Source organism: Polypterus senegalus, chromosome 10, assembly GCF_016835505.1.
Source record: "Polypterus senegalus isolate Bchr_013 chromosome 10, ASM1683550v1, whole genome shotgun sequence".
Lineage (NCBI taxonomy): Eukaryota > Metazoa > Chordata > Cladistia > Polypteriformes > Polypteridae > Polypterus > Polypterus senegalus.
The window spans coordinates 7,185,258-7,205,032 of NC_053163.1; the positions used below are offsets into that span (position 1 = coordinate 7,185,258).

The 19,775-nt window shown below is 39.7% G+C and overlaps 1 protein-coding gene across 1 annotated transcript; it reads left to right on the top strand.

Annotated features, from left to right (window-relative positions):
- The first annotated feature begins 683 nt into the window (after positions 1 to 683).
- LOC120536644 (interferon-induced very large GTPase 1-like) lies at positions 684 to 19,365 on the top strand. Its single transcript, XM_039765071.1, has 2 exons — positions 684 to 844; positions 12,291 to 19,365. Exon 2 carries the CDS (start codon positions 12,317 to 12,319, stop codon positions 19,118 to 19,120), a length of 6,804 nt encoding a protein of 2,267 aa, XP_039621005.1. The 5' UTR covers positions 684 to 844; positions 12,291 to 12,316; the 3' UTR covers positions 19,121 to 19,365.
- Positions 19,366 to 19,775: the final 410 nt, after the last annotated feature.

Genomic DNA, 19,775 nt, shown 5'->3' on the forward strand with positions numbered 1-19,775 from the left:
CTTTTTTTGATAAAATCTTAATTTTTATAAAGATTCCTTGTAGGACTTGACTCACCTCCAGCTGGAGTTACATGGTTCTCTCCTGGAAAAACATGATCAAGAGGTCTGCTTGTTTCTTTTTTAAAGCCTAGTTGAGCCTTAAGCCTCCCATTTTCCTGGGTCAGGCTTGCCTTGGGTGATATCTGTTCTGTGGGCTTTTTAGAGGGCTCACCCCTTTGTTCTTTATGAAGCCAGAATCATAACATCAGTGACCAGGCTTGTAGTAGTAAACCAACAAGTGCAGTAGATGGGATTTGGGGCATTCTGGTTAGGCAAACATAATATGGAAGGGAAAAGAGGGTCACCCTGGGACTTTACCAGACCAAACCAAATATTTAAGGTGTTACTTTGAAATTTTTCAGTAGCTTTGTTGTGTTCAGCTAGTGTTTTTATAATTGACAAATAAATATGAACCTTTGAAACAATTCCTGTGTGTGTGTCTGCTTAGTTGCCTCATTCACACATCCCATGAACTTTCACTTTCAAGAATTTCCTTTAGGCCAAAAAATGATTAGATCAGTCTTGATGACATAAGCAAATATTTTACAAAACAGAAAGATACTATCACTTTTTCAATGTTGTGTGACAATGTGACTCCTTATAATTAGTTAATGCCTTATCTCTCCTGCTCTGTATAACAAAATGTGACACAGTCGTGGTAGTGAGCAGTTAAAGAGTGCGTCTCTGAAGAAGCTGCTGATTTGTTCGACTGATGGGAAGATAGAAAGAGTGGGAGAAAACACTGAAGGCAGAAAAGTAGAAGGCAAGAAAGAAGATTTCTAAAGCACTACTCTTCAGACATAAGGTATTTATGAATTGTACCGCAGTGTTTAGAGGAACTCAACTCAAAGCAAGCTGAGACAGCAAGCACAGAGAACAAAAAATAGCAAAATACATCAATCAGATCTGAAGGACACTTTGATTTCTTGCAGTAAATCAGTATTCATATTGGAGAAATTTCCCTTAATATCATCTTTGTGATGTCTGTTGTGCTTTGGTGTGACATACTGTGGTGGGGTTTTTCTGCACTATTTTCTATATATTGTTATTTCATTCTGCATGAATCTACTCCTCAGTTAAATTCACACCATTTTTAGAGAGCAGAAGGCTCTTTGAATTTGTCTTTCATAAACAGGCAAGAGTTACACTCATTTCATTCTTTCTTCATTGCTAATATGTGCCAGTAGAGGAGTGCAGGTTGGGCTCGTGGTAGCTCTTAAATCAGAAGTCATTGTGTACCATAACACCCTCTTGGCCTTAGGATTTGAACATAGAAAGTATGAATGTGGTCGCTTAACTCCTCGCCATCTCCCTCTTTTACACCATTGCCATGAAGGAGGACACAATGAAGAGCACAGCTCAGCCGCCATATTGAGAGGCACGCAGTCTGTCTTGATGAAATGATGTATTGACCAGAGAATTTAAGAAACTAACAAGTCTGTGTGCCGCCAGAAACTACACATCAGCATTTATTAGGTTGTATGGTTGTCAGTGTTCACTTGTACTTTGTTCATTGTTATTATTAATGAATATTATCAATAATACATTATTTAAAGTTGTAAATTAACTCCCTCTTGTCTTTTACTCTATGTAATTGCCTGAGGTTATATGTTGATGTAGAAGAGAAGGTGAGGAGAAGTTATAAAGTACAACATCCTATAACACTGGCAAGCCAATGGGATTTAAGGCATTCTGATAAAGTCTACACAATAAAAAGTACAGAAGGGGAAAGTAGAGTAATATAGAGTTCTATCTCAATAAAATAATAGCTAGCCACAAGTATAATTATAAAAACTAACCACTTAAATTATAATTGAGAGCCCCTCCAAACTTTTGCAAATACTGTACGCTTATCATGGCAGCATAGCACACAGTAATGGCTGTAGAATGAGCCCTGAGAATGATGTGTTTATGAGATGCCCTCTACTACATTAAACCAATCTGTACAGGACTGCATATATTCTATAGGTGGAGATGACAATTAGGATTTTTATTTTTTGTTTGGGTCCAATAAGAATTTGAGTGGTGGGTTAAGGTTGGGAAGGACAGTAAATAATGGCATTTGTTAGTGTCACATATCATAATGCTACATATTTGCATCCTACCCAAAGTCAAGTGCCACAAATTGCTTGGACCATAAAGTTGCAAAATAAATTAAAATCACATTTAATCTTGCTATATTAATTCAGTTAAACTCAGATGTTTGAGCACTAGAGGGTGGCAAATCACCATACATGATACTAAAGTTTTAATAGCACGGGAGTACAATATTTTTAAAATTAATCAGAAAAGAACATTAGTGAAAAACATACTATTGGAGATATAAAGACGTCAAGGAGGAGGTGAGGTGTGTTAACTACAGCAAGCGGGAAATAAATGACACAGGAAAGGAAATTAATTATAGACATTTTCACATGAGAAAAAGTGGAAAATCTCCAAGTAGCCAGTGGGCGAAATACTGCATGCTAATCAGGGGGTCCTGTTAGTGTTAAAGTTTTGGCTCAACTCTGAAATTGTAGTCAGATAATATGAAATATACAACACACTAGTTATAGAGAGTGCTACAAGTTAGGATTTACATATCTTAAATACAGTAGACGAATCACATCATACACACATAATAACACAGAATGGCTACCCTTTCGTGACATATCTGTACTTAGATTATGTTCAATGCACAAATTCTATTTCATGATGTTGAACAGTTGGGTGATTGCATAGTTTGAACCAAATCACCACCCTGGCGCTGAACAGCACTGCATTGCAAGTTAGTTAAGAGCACAGAAGGGAAATATTAAGTCATGTCAGCGATAAATCCACATTCCAATGCTACAAGAACAACTGGTGGTAACAGCAAACTCAGACACTTTCACTGAGACCAAGGCAAGCAACAGCTGCGAGGGACTCGTATTTGAACTTTGTCCCCAAATGTCCCTTTTATAGATGTGTGTTCTGTTTGTAAATGGCTCAACAGTAAGGATGTTTCATGCTACCATTGTGTAATGCTTCCCCACTGACTATACCCTGGAGTTTAGATTTGTCTTTATCGTCTACTAGCAGAATACCCGCGCTTCGCAGCGGAGAAGTAATGTGTTAAAGAAGTTATGAAAAAGAAAAGGAAAAATTTTGAAAATAACGTAACATGATTGTCAATGTAATTGTTTTGTCACTGTTGTTAGTGATGAGTGTTGCTGTCATATATATATATATATATATATATATACACACACATAAACATATATATATACATATATAATAATTCATTACATTTATATAGTGCTTTTCTCAGTACTCAAAGCACTATCCACATAGGGAGGAACCGGGAAGCGAACCCACAATCTTCCACAGTCGCCTTGCTGCAAAGCAGCAGCACTACCACTGCGCCACCTTTGATATACATATCTACACATACATACATACACACACATACATACACACATATATATACACACAAATACATATACACACACACACACACACACATATATATATATATATATATATACACTCTTTGGGGTGCAAGCAACTGTTGCTGGGGGTGGCAGAATCCATCAAGGAAGAAAAATGAAAAACATTATTTGTACAAAATCTTAATTTATTTATCCATTCCTAAATAATTAAATGGGCAGGCTATTTCGTATTAGTGCAATATGCTGCTTGTTAAAACGGATGACTCCCACTCTTACGTGCAAGTCAAACTCAATTGCACATGGGGCCAAAATCCAAAACACACTTTAGGTCGCGGGCCGAACAGGATAAACATTTATTGAACTCACTAAAACTAAACTTTTAAAACTTTAAAAGTTTTAAAACTTAACTTTTTTGAACATAAATATGAATAAAAACAGACAGGAATATTATTCCGGAATAAATCAACTGAAACCTTAAATAACTTATAATATTTTGCTCTCCATAAAAATATATCCTGTCTAAATTATACAAGTTAGAAATAAAGTAAACGTTAAAAGAACAAACATTAAAATTTCTTTACTCTTATGTAATTTTATATAAAAACTAAACTTACATTTTAAATATCCCAAAAGATTTTGCTCTCCATAAAAATATATCCTGTCATAATTATACAAATTGAAATATGAACATGCTGCATAACAAAACCTGGAAATATAAATAAAATGTGTTCCTTTCAGCAATAACAAATCAAATCATTCAGTTTTCAGTCTTTGCTCTTATGTCATTTTATCAGAGCTGGACGCCTGGCATCTTTTTTTGGCCACAAGTTGGTTTCTGTTTGGTGTGAAGTTCTGTGTTGTGGAGATTCTCAGGATGGACTGCAGGTGCTCATCAGTGAGGCGACTCCTGTGTGCTGTGTTGTTAGTCTTCATGACTGAGAAGAGCTTCTCACACAGATATGTGCTACCAAACATGCACAAGGTTCGAGCCGCATGTAGACGGAGCTGAGCATTTCTGCGGGAATGGAGTGAATAAACTGTGTGGGCCCTACAGTATCGTACTTTGCCTTCAGTGTGCCATTACACTGCAGCTCAATCACCTCCATCTGAATCTGCACAGGTGAAGTTTCCACATCGACGGCAAATGGGTTGCGAAACAACTCAAAATTCTTTTTTTGTTCTTCAAAGTCACCAAAGCGCCGTGCGAACTCAGTGTGCAGTGCGCTCAGTTTATCAGCAAAGTGCGTATTTGGGAACACCATAGTGCCGACTTGGTTCAACATTACTTGGCAACAGGGAAAGTGGGGCAAGTTGCACTGGTGCATTTGTGTCTCCCATAAAAGTAGCTTCACTTGAAGTCACTTCGTGATTTTGTACGGGTAAAGACGTCTGCTTAAGTGTCAGATTCTTCTTTAACTTTTCTTCTTTCTGTATCTTGTGCATTGCATTCAGGTCTTTCAGGTTACCCTGATGTTTTGTCTTATAGTGCCGTCTTAGATTAAATTCTGTAATTACAGCCACATTAGCTCCACAAATGAGACACACGGGTTCAGTAAACATATACTCAGCCTCCCATCGGTTTTTAAAGGCTCTATGTTCAGAATCACTTTTTCTCTGCGGCATTGTGTGGGCTAGCTTCGCAATAACTTGCAGCATCATAAGCTAGACTTGATTAACGCGGTAAGTGTTCGGCAAGGCAGCTGAAGCGCTGCATTATGGGATCTGTAGTCTATTGTGTTACCAGCACTTCATATCCCCGGGCCATTAATAACAATAATACAGTATATAAAATGATCTCGCGGGCCGGATATAATTACACGCCGGGCCGGATGTGGCCCGCGGCCCTTGAGTTTGACACATATGGACTAAACAGAACTTGAAAAGAAATATTTTTTTGAATGTGATCGCACAATTCAGATCGAGTTGACGCGCACTACAGTACATCGAGCCCGCGTGCTATTGTGGTTTTGCCTGCGTGCCTCAGTAAGTCATCCTCCCCTCGCTCTTACTTTTTTACCGTTCATCTAATGAATACACTGAGTATGGCTTTAACAAAACAATCATTGATCGCGAATAAAGTATCCATTATTCATAAAGCTTCAATTGGTGATCTGTCTTTCTGCGTTAACCTGGGGTGTTATGGGTCCACAGCTCGTTGAGAAAAGGCCATTTATTTTAATAAATAATCACCGCACCCGAGGCGGCTTCGTGAGGGGCGATGTTAGCGAGCAGCGGGGCGTCGTCGATGTGGGCGTTTCTCACCGTGTGCACAGGTGAGGAACTGCCCACATTCGTGATTGCTCCCGTGGCTAATGCTACAGCTGTGATGGCCCCTCACGTTATAAAAAAGAAGCGCGAGTCGGTGTGGAGGAGGGGGAAAAAAATGGAGAGAGAAAAAAGGAAAGGAGAGGACGGAGGTTACCGGGAGCAGGAGAGGAAGCAGGCGGTGCGTGAGTGTGGTGAGCGCGATCGAGCGCTCGTGGACAGCTGCGTGGAAGCTGGGTGTTAGGCCGACACCCAGGTGTTTGTGTTGATGTCGCTCCCGCTGAGCGATCAGGTAGCGGGAGTGACCAGGGAAGGCGACTGGCCGCAGAGAGGCCATTGAAAGGCAGCAGAAGTCGGGAGACTTGGTGGTGGGAATCCCCAACGTGAGCGACCTGGCCGTTGGTGGAAACCAAGTTCTCCGGGACTGGGATGAGTGCCATACCGGAGCCAGGGATCGGGAGGTCTCCAGTCTCGTGTGTGTGTCTAGAAGAGGGCAGCTGCAAAGAGCGTCTTGCCTGCTGCTTGGCCCAAACGGGATAAGCAGGTGAGACGCTACCAGAAAAGCACCGGATTTGTTATTGTTTTAAGACTGCTTCCATAAGAAAATTTAACCTCTCGTTTTAAAGGATTGTTTTTTCTTATTGTTCTAACCTCCACGTTCTTTTTATGGATTATTTATTTAATGAACTTTGAAACTGCACTATTTATTGGAACACTGTTTTTGATTTGTTGACTGTTTTAATAAAAGCACTTTTGCACTTTTTTCCTTCCCCTTGCTCAGATGCTCAATTTGCCTCCATTGACTAGCTCACTCGGTAACATTATCGACGGTGTTGGGTTCAAGGGTTCCCAAAATCAGATGGGAGTGTGGAGCCAGAACCCCCATCGTCACATAACCGCATATTTTTTCATACGTCTCAAACCAAGGGGATGCGAGGTAAAATGAATCGGGAAGCGTGCATACATACGCAGTGCATTCCCTCTCCGGAATTGAACCTCGGAGCTAGAGGCGAAGTCTCTACCATTGCGCCACGGCGTGTGGCTTGTCTATTTGAGAGTATGTAGATCGTGTTTGTCAATCCTTGTAAAGATAACAGGTTTCATTCATCGATTCGTTTCTTACTGCATCAATAAACAGCTCGTCTTCCTCTTTATCTGAGATGTGACAAACTGCATGCACAGGTTTTTTTTTTACACTGTCTTCCTTTAGCGGGACATTGACTTTTTCCACCGTGTGCTTTGTTTCCGCAGTAGCTGCACTTATGAATATGCTTGTATGTGAAACACGCTTCATATTTTTTTGCTGCCTTCTCAATTGTGTAATTCTTTTTTTGTTCAGCACTCTTTGCAACTGTTGCTTTTTGTCTGTGCACGGCATCATTTCATGTGAGCCGCTCCGAGTACATGCATCGAAGCTTCTCAGCTGTGCTTGTGCGATGCACTTAAAAGTTTCTCTCGCAGTTTCGCTGAGTTTGTGCCAAACACCACCCTGACCATCTCATCTTCCTCTGCATAAGCACTTCCTTCACCCGTGAATATTTAGCGGCAGTGTTTCTATTGGATTGCCGCTGACGGACGGCCTTATATGGGCAGGCATTAAATTACGTGGGAGGCGTAACTCCTCCTCCCACAGGCATCAAGCAGAAGTCTATTATAGTATATGGATGAAAAAATAGGTTCCAGTTATGACCATTACGTGTAGAATTTCGAAAGCCTGGCAAATTTCAGCCTTCTACCTACGCAGGAAGTTGGAGAATTAGTGATGAGTCAGTGACTGAGTGAGCTGGAAGCTATTTCACCATTTTCTCTGTTGTTCATCTGCCAACTGATTACATTCTGCATCCTTGCCACTAGGGATCCTTTGTAACATTAATTACAATTAGTGTCCCATTCTGGGTGCAATAAGACATTTTAGAAACACAGACCACTTTCACTGTATATTTGATGATACAAATAATCTCTTATGATCCACAAAAATATCAGAAGGGTAACAGTATTAATCAGTGATATCTCCAAAATATTAATTTAACAGGAATAGCATAGTTTGCATTTATATGCAGTTTAACGGGACTGGCACCAAAATTCCTTTTGCAGGCAGGTTTACATTTGTGAAAAGAAAGTTCAATAAAAAGAGGTTTTTTGGGATTTTAAAGGTTTTTGGGTGGTTTTTGTTCTTTTCTGCAGCTACATAGTGCAAGTATTCAATACAATATAGATAGTATCAACTTTATTCATGTTGCTAGTTCATGTCCTCTTGGGGACGGGTGGGGTTTGGGGGGCTGTGACATACTGCATGTGTTCCCCATAAACACTGAAATACATCATTATGCATATTATTGTATTATGCATACAACAAAAAAGTCTCATTATTTAGGAAGTCATCCCCTCGCTGTTATATAGGAACCGCCTTTTCCTATTTAATATTATGACACAGAATGAGTCCAGGGATTATTTTTTTCACTAGAGATATTATTTAAATACTAAATAATTATCAGCTACTACTGAACTGTTCAAAAAACACTGGCATTTCTGTCATTTTTTTTAATGCAGATGCATATAATGCACAAAACTCTTATTGCAATATCTCATGTCTGTCTGTCTGCATGAAACAACTTAGACTGGCCCAAGGTGAGAATGCAGCAAGTGCTATGCCTTCCACTAATAGCAAGGACAGGTTAGGATTACAGTTTTCTGAATGCTGATTATAATATAAGCTGGTATATTCACACAAAAGACTGAGCGCTCAATACTGTTGGTCCTGAAAAGATGATTTTGCTTCCATGTATCTTCACACTAGGACTGCAGTCTTTAAGATTACCATCACTTTTTGTTTTTCCATTATACAATAAATTCTTTCTTTCTAAGTTCTTACTTATTAGTATAGTTGTAACATATTACATGTGTTTTAACTAATATTAATAACTAGAAGAATTTATTTCAGTTCCTTTTCTCCTTTCTTAGGATAATATTGATGCTAATTCTATACTAATAACAGTCATTTTTTTATTAATAGACATTCTTCAGTTGCTAATTATTGGGCACTAATCTATTAGGTATGCTTTCAAAAATTATGTTTAAGAAAATTGATCAAAAGATCACCAGTAACACACATCAATCAATGCCATTTCACATCACTTGAATTGCAGGCTCCTGTGCATGAATGCTATTGAGCCACTAAAAGTCTCAGTGAGCTCTGCTTTACGCCATTATAAAGTGCTGTTAAAAGGACGTATTTAATGCTATCTACTAACACAAGGAACTGTATTCTATTATTGCAGTATATTTTTAATTTTGACTCGTGGTAACAAAAATATTTGCTAAACAAAAACATAAAAACTGACTGTCAATCCTTTAGCGTGTATCTGGACGAGGCTGCCCTCAGAGCCAGTATGCTACAGAAGGTGCTGATGGGCTTTGGACATCCTTCATGATTTGTTTCCAGCTGGTCAGATCTTGTGCTATGGCCTTGTCCTCCGTTAGGCTGAGTCAGTGTTGTTTGTCAGCTATAAATTTATAACAATTTTTATGTTATAAATGTTTATAATCATTGTTTATAACAATGAGTCAGTTAAAACTTTCACATTGGTTAACCTTAGTCACCAAGCACAGCTGAAAGTCATGCCATGCATACATTTTTAAACTCAATCTGTAGACCACAAGAAAGTTAAGTTGCACTCTTCTTATTATGAACACAGAGAAAAAGCTAATAAGATTCTAGCCCATTAATTTTATTATACTTATAGAAACAAGTAATATACAGTATATAAGGACTATTAAAGATGCTCTACACACCAGAAAGTAAAGAAATTGAGACTATAACTAGAGATTTGTTTTAACGTAAGTTCCACAGCCTCTGATAATAAGTACAGACAAGCTGGATAGACCTCTATGGTTCTAAAGGTCCTGGGTGCTGTTAGATTGATACAGAGTGGAAAATGCACATGAAATCAGTAGAAATTTAGAAAAAAAATATAAATAAAATAAAAAGCTTCTTGTAAAACTAGACTAATTAATGCTATCTGTGTTCATTGAAGCTAAACCAGCTTTGTACCTAAAATACTATGCCAGGCGTTAATTAATGTTCTCAAAAATAAAAACCTTTTCTAAAATGTGTTTCCTTCATGCAAATTTATTCTTGGAACAGCAATGTTAATATTTTGTCCAAAAACATCAGAAACATTCTGCCAGATTTAACTGGTCTGTTGTAACCAGGGGCATCAGCAAGCCCAAAATCCCAACGCGAACACACACAGAATCACAGGTTCAAATACAGGCGTGTATATTACACCACTATACTCAAAAGTAACACAAAGCACAGATCTCACCACTGCACTGCCCTTCTCCAGTGGAGTGTTGCCTCTCTACCTCTCAGCTCTGACTTGCCTGGATAAAGGAGTGCGGTTCCTTTAATTATGGACCTGGGAGTTCTTCTGTTGCCAGGGCAATTGCCCGATGGAAGTACTTCTGGGTCACATGGAAGCCCAATACAATAAAGAGCTTGTCTCCCTGTAGTGCTGCCTCGTGGCACCAAGTTATACTATGCCAGGAGATGTAGTCCTGCTGGCTTCCCACTGGGGACCGATATCCGTAGCTGCTGCCATTTAGCGTTCTAAGGGAGGAAAAAGCCCCCAGTGACATCTTCATTCTCAGTGGGCTGTTCCTGCACGCTTTCTGGTCCTTCTTTCTGGGTTTCATCCACTTCTTCTCCTCAACAAGGATGCCTGTCTGCCTACTAGGAGCCTCCCATTCGGTTAAGGAATCATACCCTCTTTTGACCGGGATGCCCGTCCAGCCCATGTGGCATCTACACTGGATTTGATAAAGCTGGACAATTGATGTAAAACCTTTTTTTTTTTTTTTGCACCTTTTGTTTTTGCCTTACTTTTTTCTGTGCCTGTCTGAAATTGTTGATTTTTTTTTAAATACAAATAATCTTTCTAGTGTTTGTCCTAATATTTTCCTCTCCTCCATTCCTGGAAATCTTTACATTTTGAGCTTTAAATTTCTTTGCCCCATGTTGGAGCCTGCATGCCTTTTCAGTGTGGGTCTGGGCTGCTTGTATTTGATGCCTACTCAGGCATACGCCTTTTCTTTGGCCTTCGTCACCTCTCTCTTCACCTTGCCCCTTATCTCCTTGTATTCTTGTCTACTATCTGCATCTCTCTGACTATCCCACTTCTTCTTTGCCATCCTCTTCCTCTGTATACTCTCCTGTACTTCCCCATTGCACCACCAGGTTTACTTTTCCTCCTTCCTCTTTCCAGATGTCACACCAAGCACCCTTCTTGCTGTCACCCTTACTACTTCTGCTGTAGTTGCCCAGCTGTCTGGTAACTCTTCACTACCACCCTGTGCCTGTCTCACCTCCTCCCTAAACTCAACCTTGCAGTCTTCCTTTTCAACTTCCTTGATCTCTTCCTTGAGCTCTGCCCTCACTCACTTCCTCTTCGTGATCTCCCACATCATCCTAAAGGCCACCATCTTATGCTGTTTAACTACACTTTCCCCTGCCACCACTTTGCAGTCTTCCATCTCCTTCAGATTGACTCTTCTGCATAGGATGTAATCTACCTGTGTGCATCTTCCTCCACTCTTGTATGTCCACTTATGTTCCTCCCTCTTCTTAAAATATGTATTTACCACAGCCATATCCATCCTTTTGGCAAAATCCACCATCTGACCTTCTTCATTCCTCTCCTTGACACTATACCCACACATCACTTCCTTGTCTCCTCTGATTCCTTCACCAACATGTCCATTGAAATCCGCTCCAATCACCACTTTCTGTACCTTGGGTACACTGTTCATCACTTCATCCAACTCACATCAAAAATCTTCTTTCTCATCCATTGCACACCCAACGAGTGGGGCATATGCATAAATAATCCTTAATAAGCTTCATAATCATTACTCTGTCTGACACTCATTTCACGAACAAAACATGACATGCTGTTCCTTCAGAATAACCCCTACCCCATTTCTCCTCCTATCCATACCATGATAGAACAATTTGAATCCACCTCCGATCCCCCTGGCCTTACTCCTCTTCCATTTAGTCTCTTCACGCACAATATATCAACCTTCCTCCTCTCCATCATATCTGCTAACTCTCTCCCCTTACCAGTCATATTGCCAACATTCAAAGTTCCTACCCTCAGTTCCAGTCTCTTTACCTTTCTCCTCTCCTCATGCCTCTGGACACGTCTCCCTCCTCTTCTTCTCCTTCTTCTTCTTCAGACAACAGTAGACCAATTTCTGCCAGCACCCTGTTGGTTAACAGTACAGTTGGCGGTCATTGTTATCCCGGGGCTCGACCGATCTGATTTGGAAATTTGTATTGTTGTCCGCATATTGATTTGGCAAAATTTTTCACCGGATGCCCTGCCTGACGTAACCCTCCCCATTTATCCGAACTTGGGACCGGCACAAAGAAACACACTGGGTTGCGCATCCCCTGTGGCTGGAAGCTTACATTTCATTTTTGATATATTTCAGGTAATTTTTAGATTTTAATTTTAAATTAATAAATGAATGCATACATTTGTTAATGATACTAAAAAGCAATTTATTTTTTAGCCCACAGGCTTTAAGAAGAACCTACTATGTCATTCCAACCACAGAGCACACATCAGTTGGTGTCCATTTCCCAGTCTGGGGCCTACAGTGATTCTGAGGTAAAAAATGTATGTTATTGTGGACCTGCACTTTGTGGAATTCTCCTGTCAAATAATCCATCAGACCTGCAAATGAAGCGATCAGAAATGATATGTGATCATGGAATGTTCATACATCAAATTAACAAAACATGGGAAATTAAGAAAACATTTCAATCCTATAGTAAGGAACAAATATACAAGAGTATGGTGGAGACTATGAAGGCTACTTTAGATGACTGTGGTATATATGTGGAAGAGCTAGGACCTTATTCAGCTGGAAGAGATCTAAGAGAAGACAACAAGCCTTTCTTATGCTTGTGGAAGAGATATGAAGTAGCACTTGAAACATGCAACTTCACATGGAGAGATCTTCAACTTTCAGGTGCTCTGATATGTGAATTAAAGAAATTGGAGTCACTTGGTACAGAGGAGGAGAATAAGAACAAACAGTGTAAGGCAATACTGGAAAAGTACGGCTCTCATATCAGCACAAGCAACACATTTGGAGGAATTTATTGGCTTCGAGTAGAAAGTTCAGACTTCACTGAAGGGTCCAAAGAAACAAGAGAGCAGCTGATAAGAAAAATCACTGAAGTCCAAAATGACATTCACCCATTCACAGACATATCAGAAATGAAAAGTCTGCTTCAGAGTAAGTATGGAGAAAGTCACTTAGAAAACACATCAATCTCCATTCAGACAGTTGGAGGTCCAGCTGATTGTTACACATTTGAAAAATGGAGAAGAGGGCTGTTGGAGGCAAAAGACACATGGAAGGTTATTGATCGAGGAGCTTTACATCAGCTAGTACCATTGTGGAAGATAATGACATTAAACCATAAAGTAGATTTTCAAAGTTGTGCCTCAGTAGCAAATGTGATCAAAAGCTACTGGGAAACTGAAACTGGTTTGCTGGATTCCAGCCATGAATTACAAAATTTACTGGAGGCTGAAGAAATCTTGCAGAGTTTATCTGAAAAAGAAGAAATTTGGAGTCAAACAGAATCCCTTATGATGATGACATGCATTAAATATGTCACAGAATGTACAAAAGTGCACTTTAAGATTCTTGTAAGTCAAAGTGCTTCAGGGTTTGTATGGGAAAAACTCTTCCTTAACAACAGAAACATTCAGACATGGCTGGTGAAGATGGTGAACTTTCTAAATTCTCCAGACACCTCACACCCAGTGGTCAGAGTTCTGCTGCAGCAAGTAACAGATTTCCTTGGTGAACATGAAATTCGGGAATTGGAACGTCTTGAATCTCTTAAAGGATTTCTTCCCACCATTAAAAAACATGAAGAGATATTAAGTATTCAAAGTGTAAAAGACCACTTGTCTCAGATGAAAACTTATGCGACACGTGAGGACCCCCTAACAGACGCAGCACAAGAGATATTTAATTACAAATTTCGCTGTTCACTCCTGAAACTTAAGGACATTGTAGCAAAAACAGGAGAACAATACCATCAGAGCCTGGTGACTCTCCTCTTCTATGAATACATTAGAAAAGGTGATGTTTGGCTGAAAATAACTGACTGGGAAGCGATTATAGATAAAGTTAATGAATTAGAGCGCCATATTAATGATTTGAAGAGCATGGACAAAGATGAAGGGGAGGCCTCTGTGTTCTTAATGACTCTTAAAAAGGTAGAAGAATTACTAAATACTAAAGAACAAGAGGCCACAGAGCTTATAGACATTATTAAGGATGAAATGGGATCTGATTTATGTCCAGCACTTCAGGAAATTCTGAAACAAGGTGGAGAACCAAAGTTAAACCTACAGCAGATGAGAGACAAGCTGAATTTAATCATAAACAAATGTATTAAAGACAAAGAAATGCAGCAAAAAAATATTAATATGATTAAACAATTAGCATGCAATAGTCCCAACTCCACAGTGCAATTACAACAATTGGAGAGGCAGCCATTGAAAACAAATAAAATTATTGAATTACTGGGGCTTGATAAATTCTGCAAGGTGAAACAAAATGTAAGACAAATTAAGAAGGTCCAAAATTTAGACTTTTTACTTTATAGCAGTCCACCAGAACTTGTCAACATACCCGGGATCTTCATTGGAAGGCTGATGATGTTGCATTCAAACACAATGAACCTGAAGTGCTTAAAACCACAAACACATCCTGAGGTGACAGAAAAGGAATCGGTGACAGAAGATGAGAATGATGACTGGTTTGGTGACGCGAATGACGACAAACTCAACATAAATCCTCTTGACGTAGTCGTGGCCGTGTTTATATGCTCAGATCTCTTTGTTCAACAAGAACTTGTGGTGAAAATGTCTCTGTGCCAGTTTGCAATCCCATTACTGTTGCCAACCACAAATAAAACTAGTACCTTCCTCCTTTGGGCATTGAGTGCTGTAAAGAAGAAATGGAAAAGAAAGTCCACAGAGAATGAAAGTTGTGTTACTGACAAGAGGCTTGCTACATATCCAATGGCCCATGTCACATTTATCCGACTGGGAGATCTTCAGCGTTCAAAATCGGCCTTCCTTAATGGTCTTCTTGGTGCCTCTGAATTCCAGAGCAATGTTTTCATCCACTCAGACATGGAGTGTGGAGATGTTCGACGGAAAATTTCCAATGGCCTCATTGAGCTCACTTGGCACTTGCCATATGAAAAGGAAACTCTTGATGTTTTCAGTACACCATGTTGTATATTAAATCTGCGGGGAGATGCAAAGTTATTCTCCAAACATGTTGCATTTCTTACTGACGTTTCTTCAGTAATTTGTCTTTTTGTAGACAACATTGGTGATGAAGAGGAGAAACTGATCTGTGCTCTTCAAAAATCAAAAGGAAAAGTGTTCCTACTGGTAAATCCAACAAACAGCAATCTGCAGGAAAATAGCAGAAGACTGAGCCACTTGAAATCCACCCTGAATATTACAAAGGATCAGGTTTTGATTCGTACCAAGAAAAATGATAGTGAATTCATATCAGTGGTCCGCTCAGCGATATCTAATGTCCTGACTTCAGAACCGCATACAATGTCTTTGGAAAAAATGGCAGAGGATGCTAAAAGGTGTGGATTTAAAATCGATGAAGACTATGAGCCATGCCAGACTGGAAAGGATAAAGCAAATGTTGTTCTTAGAAACCTAAAACAGAAAACCTGTGATGAATTCCAACAGAAAAAGAGCCCAATTGAAGGTGACAAAGCAGAAGATAACACTTGTGAACTTTACCGAGAAGGAATTCCTAAATTTAAAAAGAAAACATTTCCATTCCAAGGTGAATCCTGGTGTGAGTATTCTGAAATAGACAAAGTGAGCCTGCGGTTAAAGAACATAAGTCAGAAAACGTCGTGCGAATACACAAAGGAGTTAAATCAGAAAAAGATGAAAATACGGCAGAAGCAAATGGAAAAGGACATTTCAGTTCCTGTTGAGAAATTTATCGAGGCGCTTATGATGAGCACCAGTGAAGAAAGGCTCTTCTTCTTGCATTGGATGAAGCTGTATTTGGATTCTCTTTCTGCAGATGTGTTACCTGAGATTCAAACACAGCTGGTGAAATGTAAAGATGAAAACAAAAAGAAGGCACTGCTAGAGAAGTTCTCCAACAGCTCAGTGGGGCTGGAGCACTTTCTGCGTGAAATTGGCCAGATGTATGAGGCTGTAATCATGTGTGACTCCACCTTGAAAGCAGACTTGTCCAGTTTACCCAGAGTGGCTGCAGAGATTCTGCTGGATGGTTTCCCAATTGAGCTCATTGATGGCAATGTCTCCAATATTCCACTGAGGTGGGTGTCAGACATTTTAGAGGAAGTTCAGAACAAAACACACCCAAACACTCGCATATATGTGCTGTCAGTACTGGGGTTGCAAAGCTCAGGGAAATCCACCCTCCTCAACACCCTGTTTGGGCTGCAGTTCGCAGTCGGAGCTGGAAGGTGCACACGGGGGGCCTTCATGCAGCTCATCCACTTGGATGACAACGTTAAAGAAGAACTGGGATGTGATTACATTTTGGTGATTGACACGGAGGGGCTGAGGGCCCCAGAGTTACTAAACTCAAAAAACATCTATGAGCATGACAACAAGATGGCGACACTCATCACTGGATTAAGTGACATCACACTGGTGACACTGAGCTCTGAGAACATTGCAGAGATGCAGGACATTCTGCAGATAGTCATCCATGCACAGATAAGAATGAAGGAAACTGGAAAGAAGCCCAACATTTATTTTATTCACAACAATGTCTCTGATGTCTCTGCAGGTGTCCAGAACATGTTTGGCGATAGAAAGCTTCTGGAGCAACTTGACATTGTCACAAGGGCCGCCGCAAAACAGGAAAATAAAGAAAAAATCTACTCCAGATTTAGTGACGTGATTCAGTACAATCTGAGTAAAATAAATATATACATACCTGGACTATGGCGTGGCGTCCCACCGATGGCAGCTGTCAGTAATGGCTACAGTAAGAAAGTCTATGAGTTGAAAGCTGTACTTCTAGAGTGTATGAAGGAGAAGAAGGTAGTTTACAGTCCACTGAGTATAACAAACTACATCCAGTCCATGGAAGAACTGTCCAATGCTGTCAAGTCAGAAGACTTCATATTCAGTTTTCAGAACAGCCTGGCAGCAGAAGCATTTTCTAAACTCTCTAACCAGTGCAACGACTGGAAATGGGAAATCCAGAAGAGCTTCATGGAGTGGAGAGAAAGAGCAGAGATGAGAATTCAAAGCTGTGAAGAGCTGGACTCTCTAGAGCCACAATTATCAAAAGAGGCTGGAGACCTGGCCAAGGCGAAGGAGGAACTGTACCTTCAAAAACTGACTGATTATTATAAACGTGATGTGGAAAACAAACAATACATAGAAAGAGACAAACAATACTTTGAAGTAAATATCAAGGGTCTCTGTCAGCAGTATAGGAACACTGCACTTATGGGGTGCAAAACGTTAATGACAACCTGCAGGAGAGTCAATACGATAATGAGAAGATATAAAGAACAGATCAAGGAAAGAGTTAACAATCTCGTGAAGGAATGCAAAGAAGGGAAAATCAATGTTTTGGAGGCAGAACTTCATAAAGAATTTGAGAAGATGTGGAAGGAAACTTTGGGTTCATTGGAGAGACTTGTGATTGAAGTGGACATCAGACATGACATGGAAGAGAGCCTCCTGCAGTCAGACCCTACCAGGAGAAAAGACATCAAAGAAAAGCTGCGGCGCAGAGGACTTCATGAGTGGGGAAACAAAGAGTTTACAGCTCATGATAAACCTCCAAAAGATGAAAATGATTCTAAACGCCAATGGAATTTATTTAAGCCAATGAAAGGAATAACAAGAATGGCTGGAGGCATCATAGAGTACACCAAATCAGTATTTAAAAGAGGAGCTCATGAAAACGAAACTCAAAGGACAGCAGATATGGTAATAAGCACATGTGTAAAGTATATTAATAAACTTGTGAGCAGAGATGCAGATTATGATCCAAGCTTATGCAAGGCATTAATCAAAGAAATAGAAAGACTGATGAAGACACTGGGGGATGAGAAAAGGGAGATTATTGATCATCTGCAAGTGGACATCAAACTTCACGTCTGCGGCTCAGCAGTCCAAAGATTCCAGGAAATGCATCGCCGATTTATCAGTAAAATTGATCCACTGAGTAGACTGGAGGAGAGAAAGCAAACTTACTGGGAGATGTTCAGTGACCTGTACCACGAAAGAGATGAGAGCCAAAGGGCAGCAAAGAGGTTTTGTGACTTGTGTTTAAAAATGTCGCTCATTAGAGGAATTGAGAGCCAATTATCAAAGAGAATCGTCAGTGACATGAGAGAGACGTGGGCCCCTCTGAAGCTGACAAACATCCCCTACTTCCAGTTAGCTCTGCTCATCAGTTTACATGAGTCGGGGAACTTTGAAGACTACAAGGAGTACATCAGAAATTATGATGGCTATGCACAGAGATGGCTCTTAAAACAGGTGCTGGAATATTGTAAAACTGAGGTGGATGGCAAAATGAGATTACATTCAATGGAGGAGGAAATTATGTGCAACATGATGGGAAAAGTGAAGGAAACGTTAAAAGATGTAAAAGAAAGTGAGAACAAAACAGCTGAAGATTTTATAAAAGCAATTGAAAAGAGGCAGGTATGGATTATTAAAGAAAACTTGGATGTGATTAATTTAAAAAATATTAAGCAGTTTGAAGTGGAGCTATCAGAGGCAATTAATGAATTAGAAAAGGAGCTAAAAAATCAAATAACTCGTTTTGATGTTGAATGTAAATTGAAGAATCTGTCCAGTCCACCTCATGAGCAGCTGTTTGAATTGCTAAAAGGCTGTGGAGAGAAATGTCCATATTGTGGGACTCCTTGTGAGCTCGACGGGGAAGATCACCAGCACTATTCGAGATACCACTGGGCATTCGGTGTCAGCAATACTTCATCACATTACCTGAAATTTAAATCAGTAATTAGAAACATATTGTACAAGATGTGGGGGGTTATTGACCAAAGAAAAATGAACTGTGTTTGCCAAAATTATCAGGCCAGACAACAAACCAAAGAAATAAACTACTGGGGTGAACTTTACAAAGATGACACCTCACTTTACTGGCAGTTTGTTCTCCATAAGTATAAGGAGGATTTTGCAACATTTTACAAGACCACCCCTGTTCAATTCATAGAAACATTTAATCTGAACTGGGAAGATGTGAAGAGTGACCTAGAAAACAAATACAAAATCAGTCTTGAATATCTGAGGTAATGTGTGAAGAACAGAATGGAATTAGTGTTCTAAATGCAGAGCAGATTGATCAAGATAGTAACATCAGTCAAAGTACATTTACATGATAAAAGGAAATAGTTCACCAAATACCACCAGTTTACGTATTCTCTAAATATCACATTCAGAAAGGCAAGGAAATCTGGGAATTCAGCTTCAGACATGTGAGAAAGCCATTTAGTACAAAATAAAATAATGTGTAGTCATATAAAAAGGTTGACTCTTAACACATCACTTGTCCTCTTTTTATTCTTTATGTAACTTCTATTTTCTGTAATGTTGCACATTTTGGAAGGAATGCTCCTGGTCCAGAGTTTTATAGATGCTGTTCTGTGCTCAATGCTGGCCGTATGTCAAAACATTAAAATATAAGAAAACATCTGCTGTTCAGATGACAACGACCAGGACCAACGTCAAGTGTCCCACTTCAAGACTTCAGTCGTCTTCATGTCAGCCTTTACTAACTCTTAGGGTTTAAACTTCACTACTAAAAGAACTTTAGGCCAATGAATCAGCAGTCTTGGGATATTGACGTTTGAGAGTGTGACCACCATGCACATACTCATCATGTGTTATCACGTTACGCATAGTCTGATAATGCTGTGATTCTAATCTTTAAATCTCCCCAATGTCTTAG

Coding starts and splice junctions, on each gene's coding strand:
- LOC120536644 (XM_039765071.1), top strand. CDS start 12,317: ATGTCATTCCAACCACAGAGCACACATCAGTTGGTGTCCATTTCCCAG.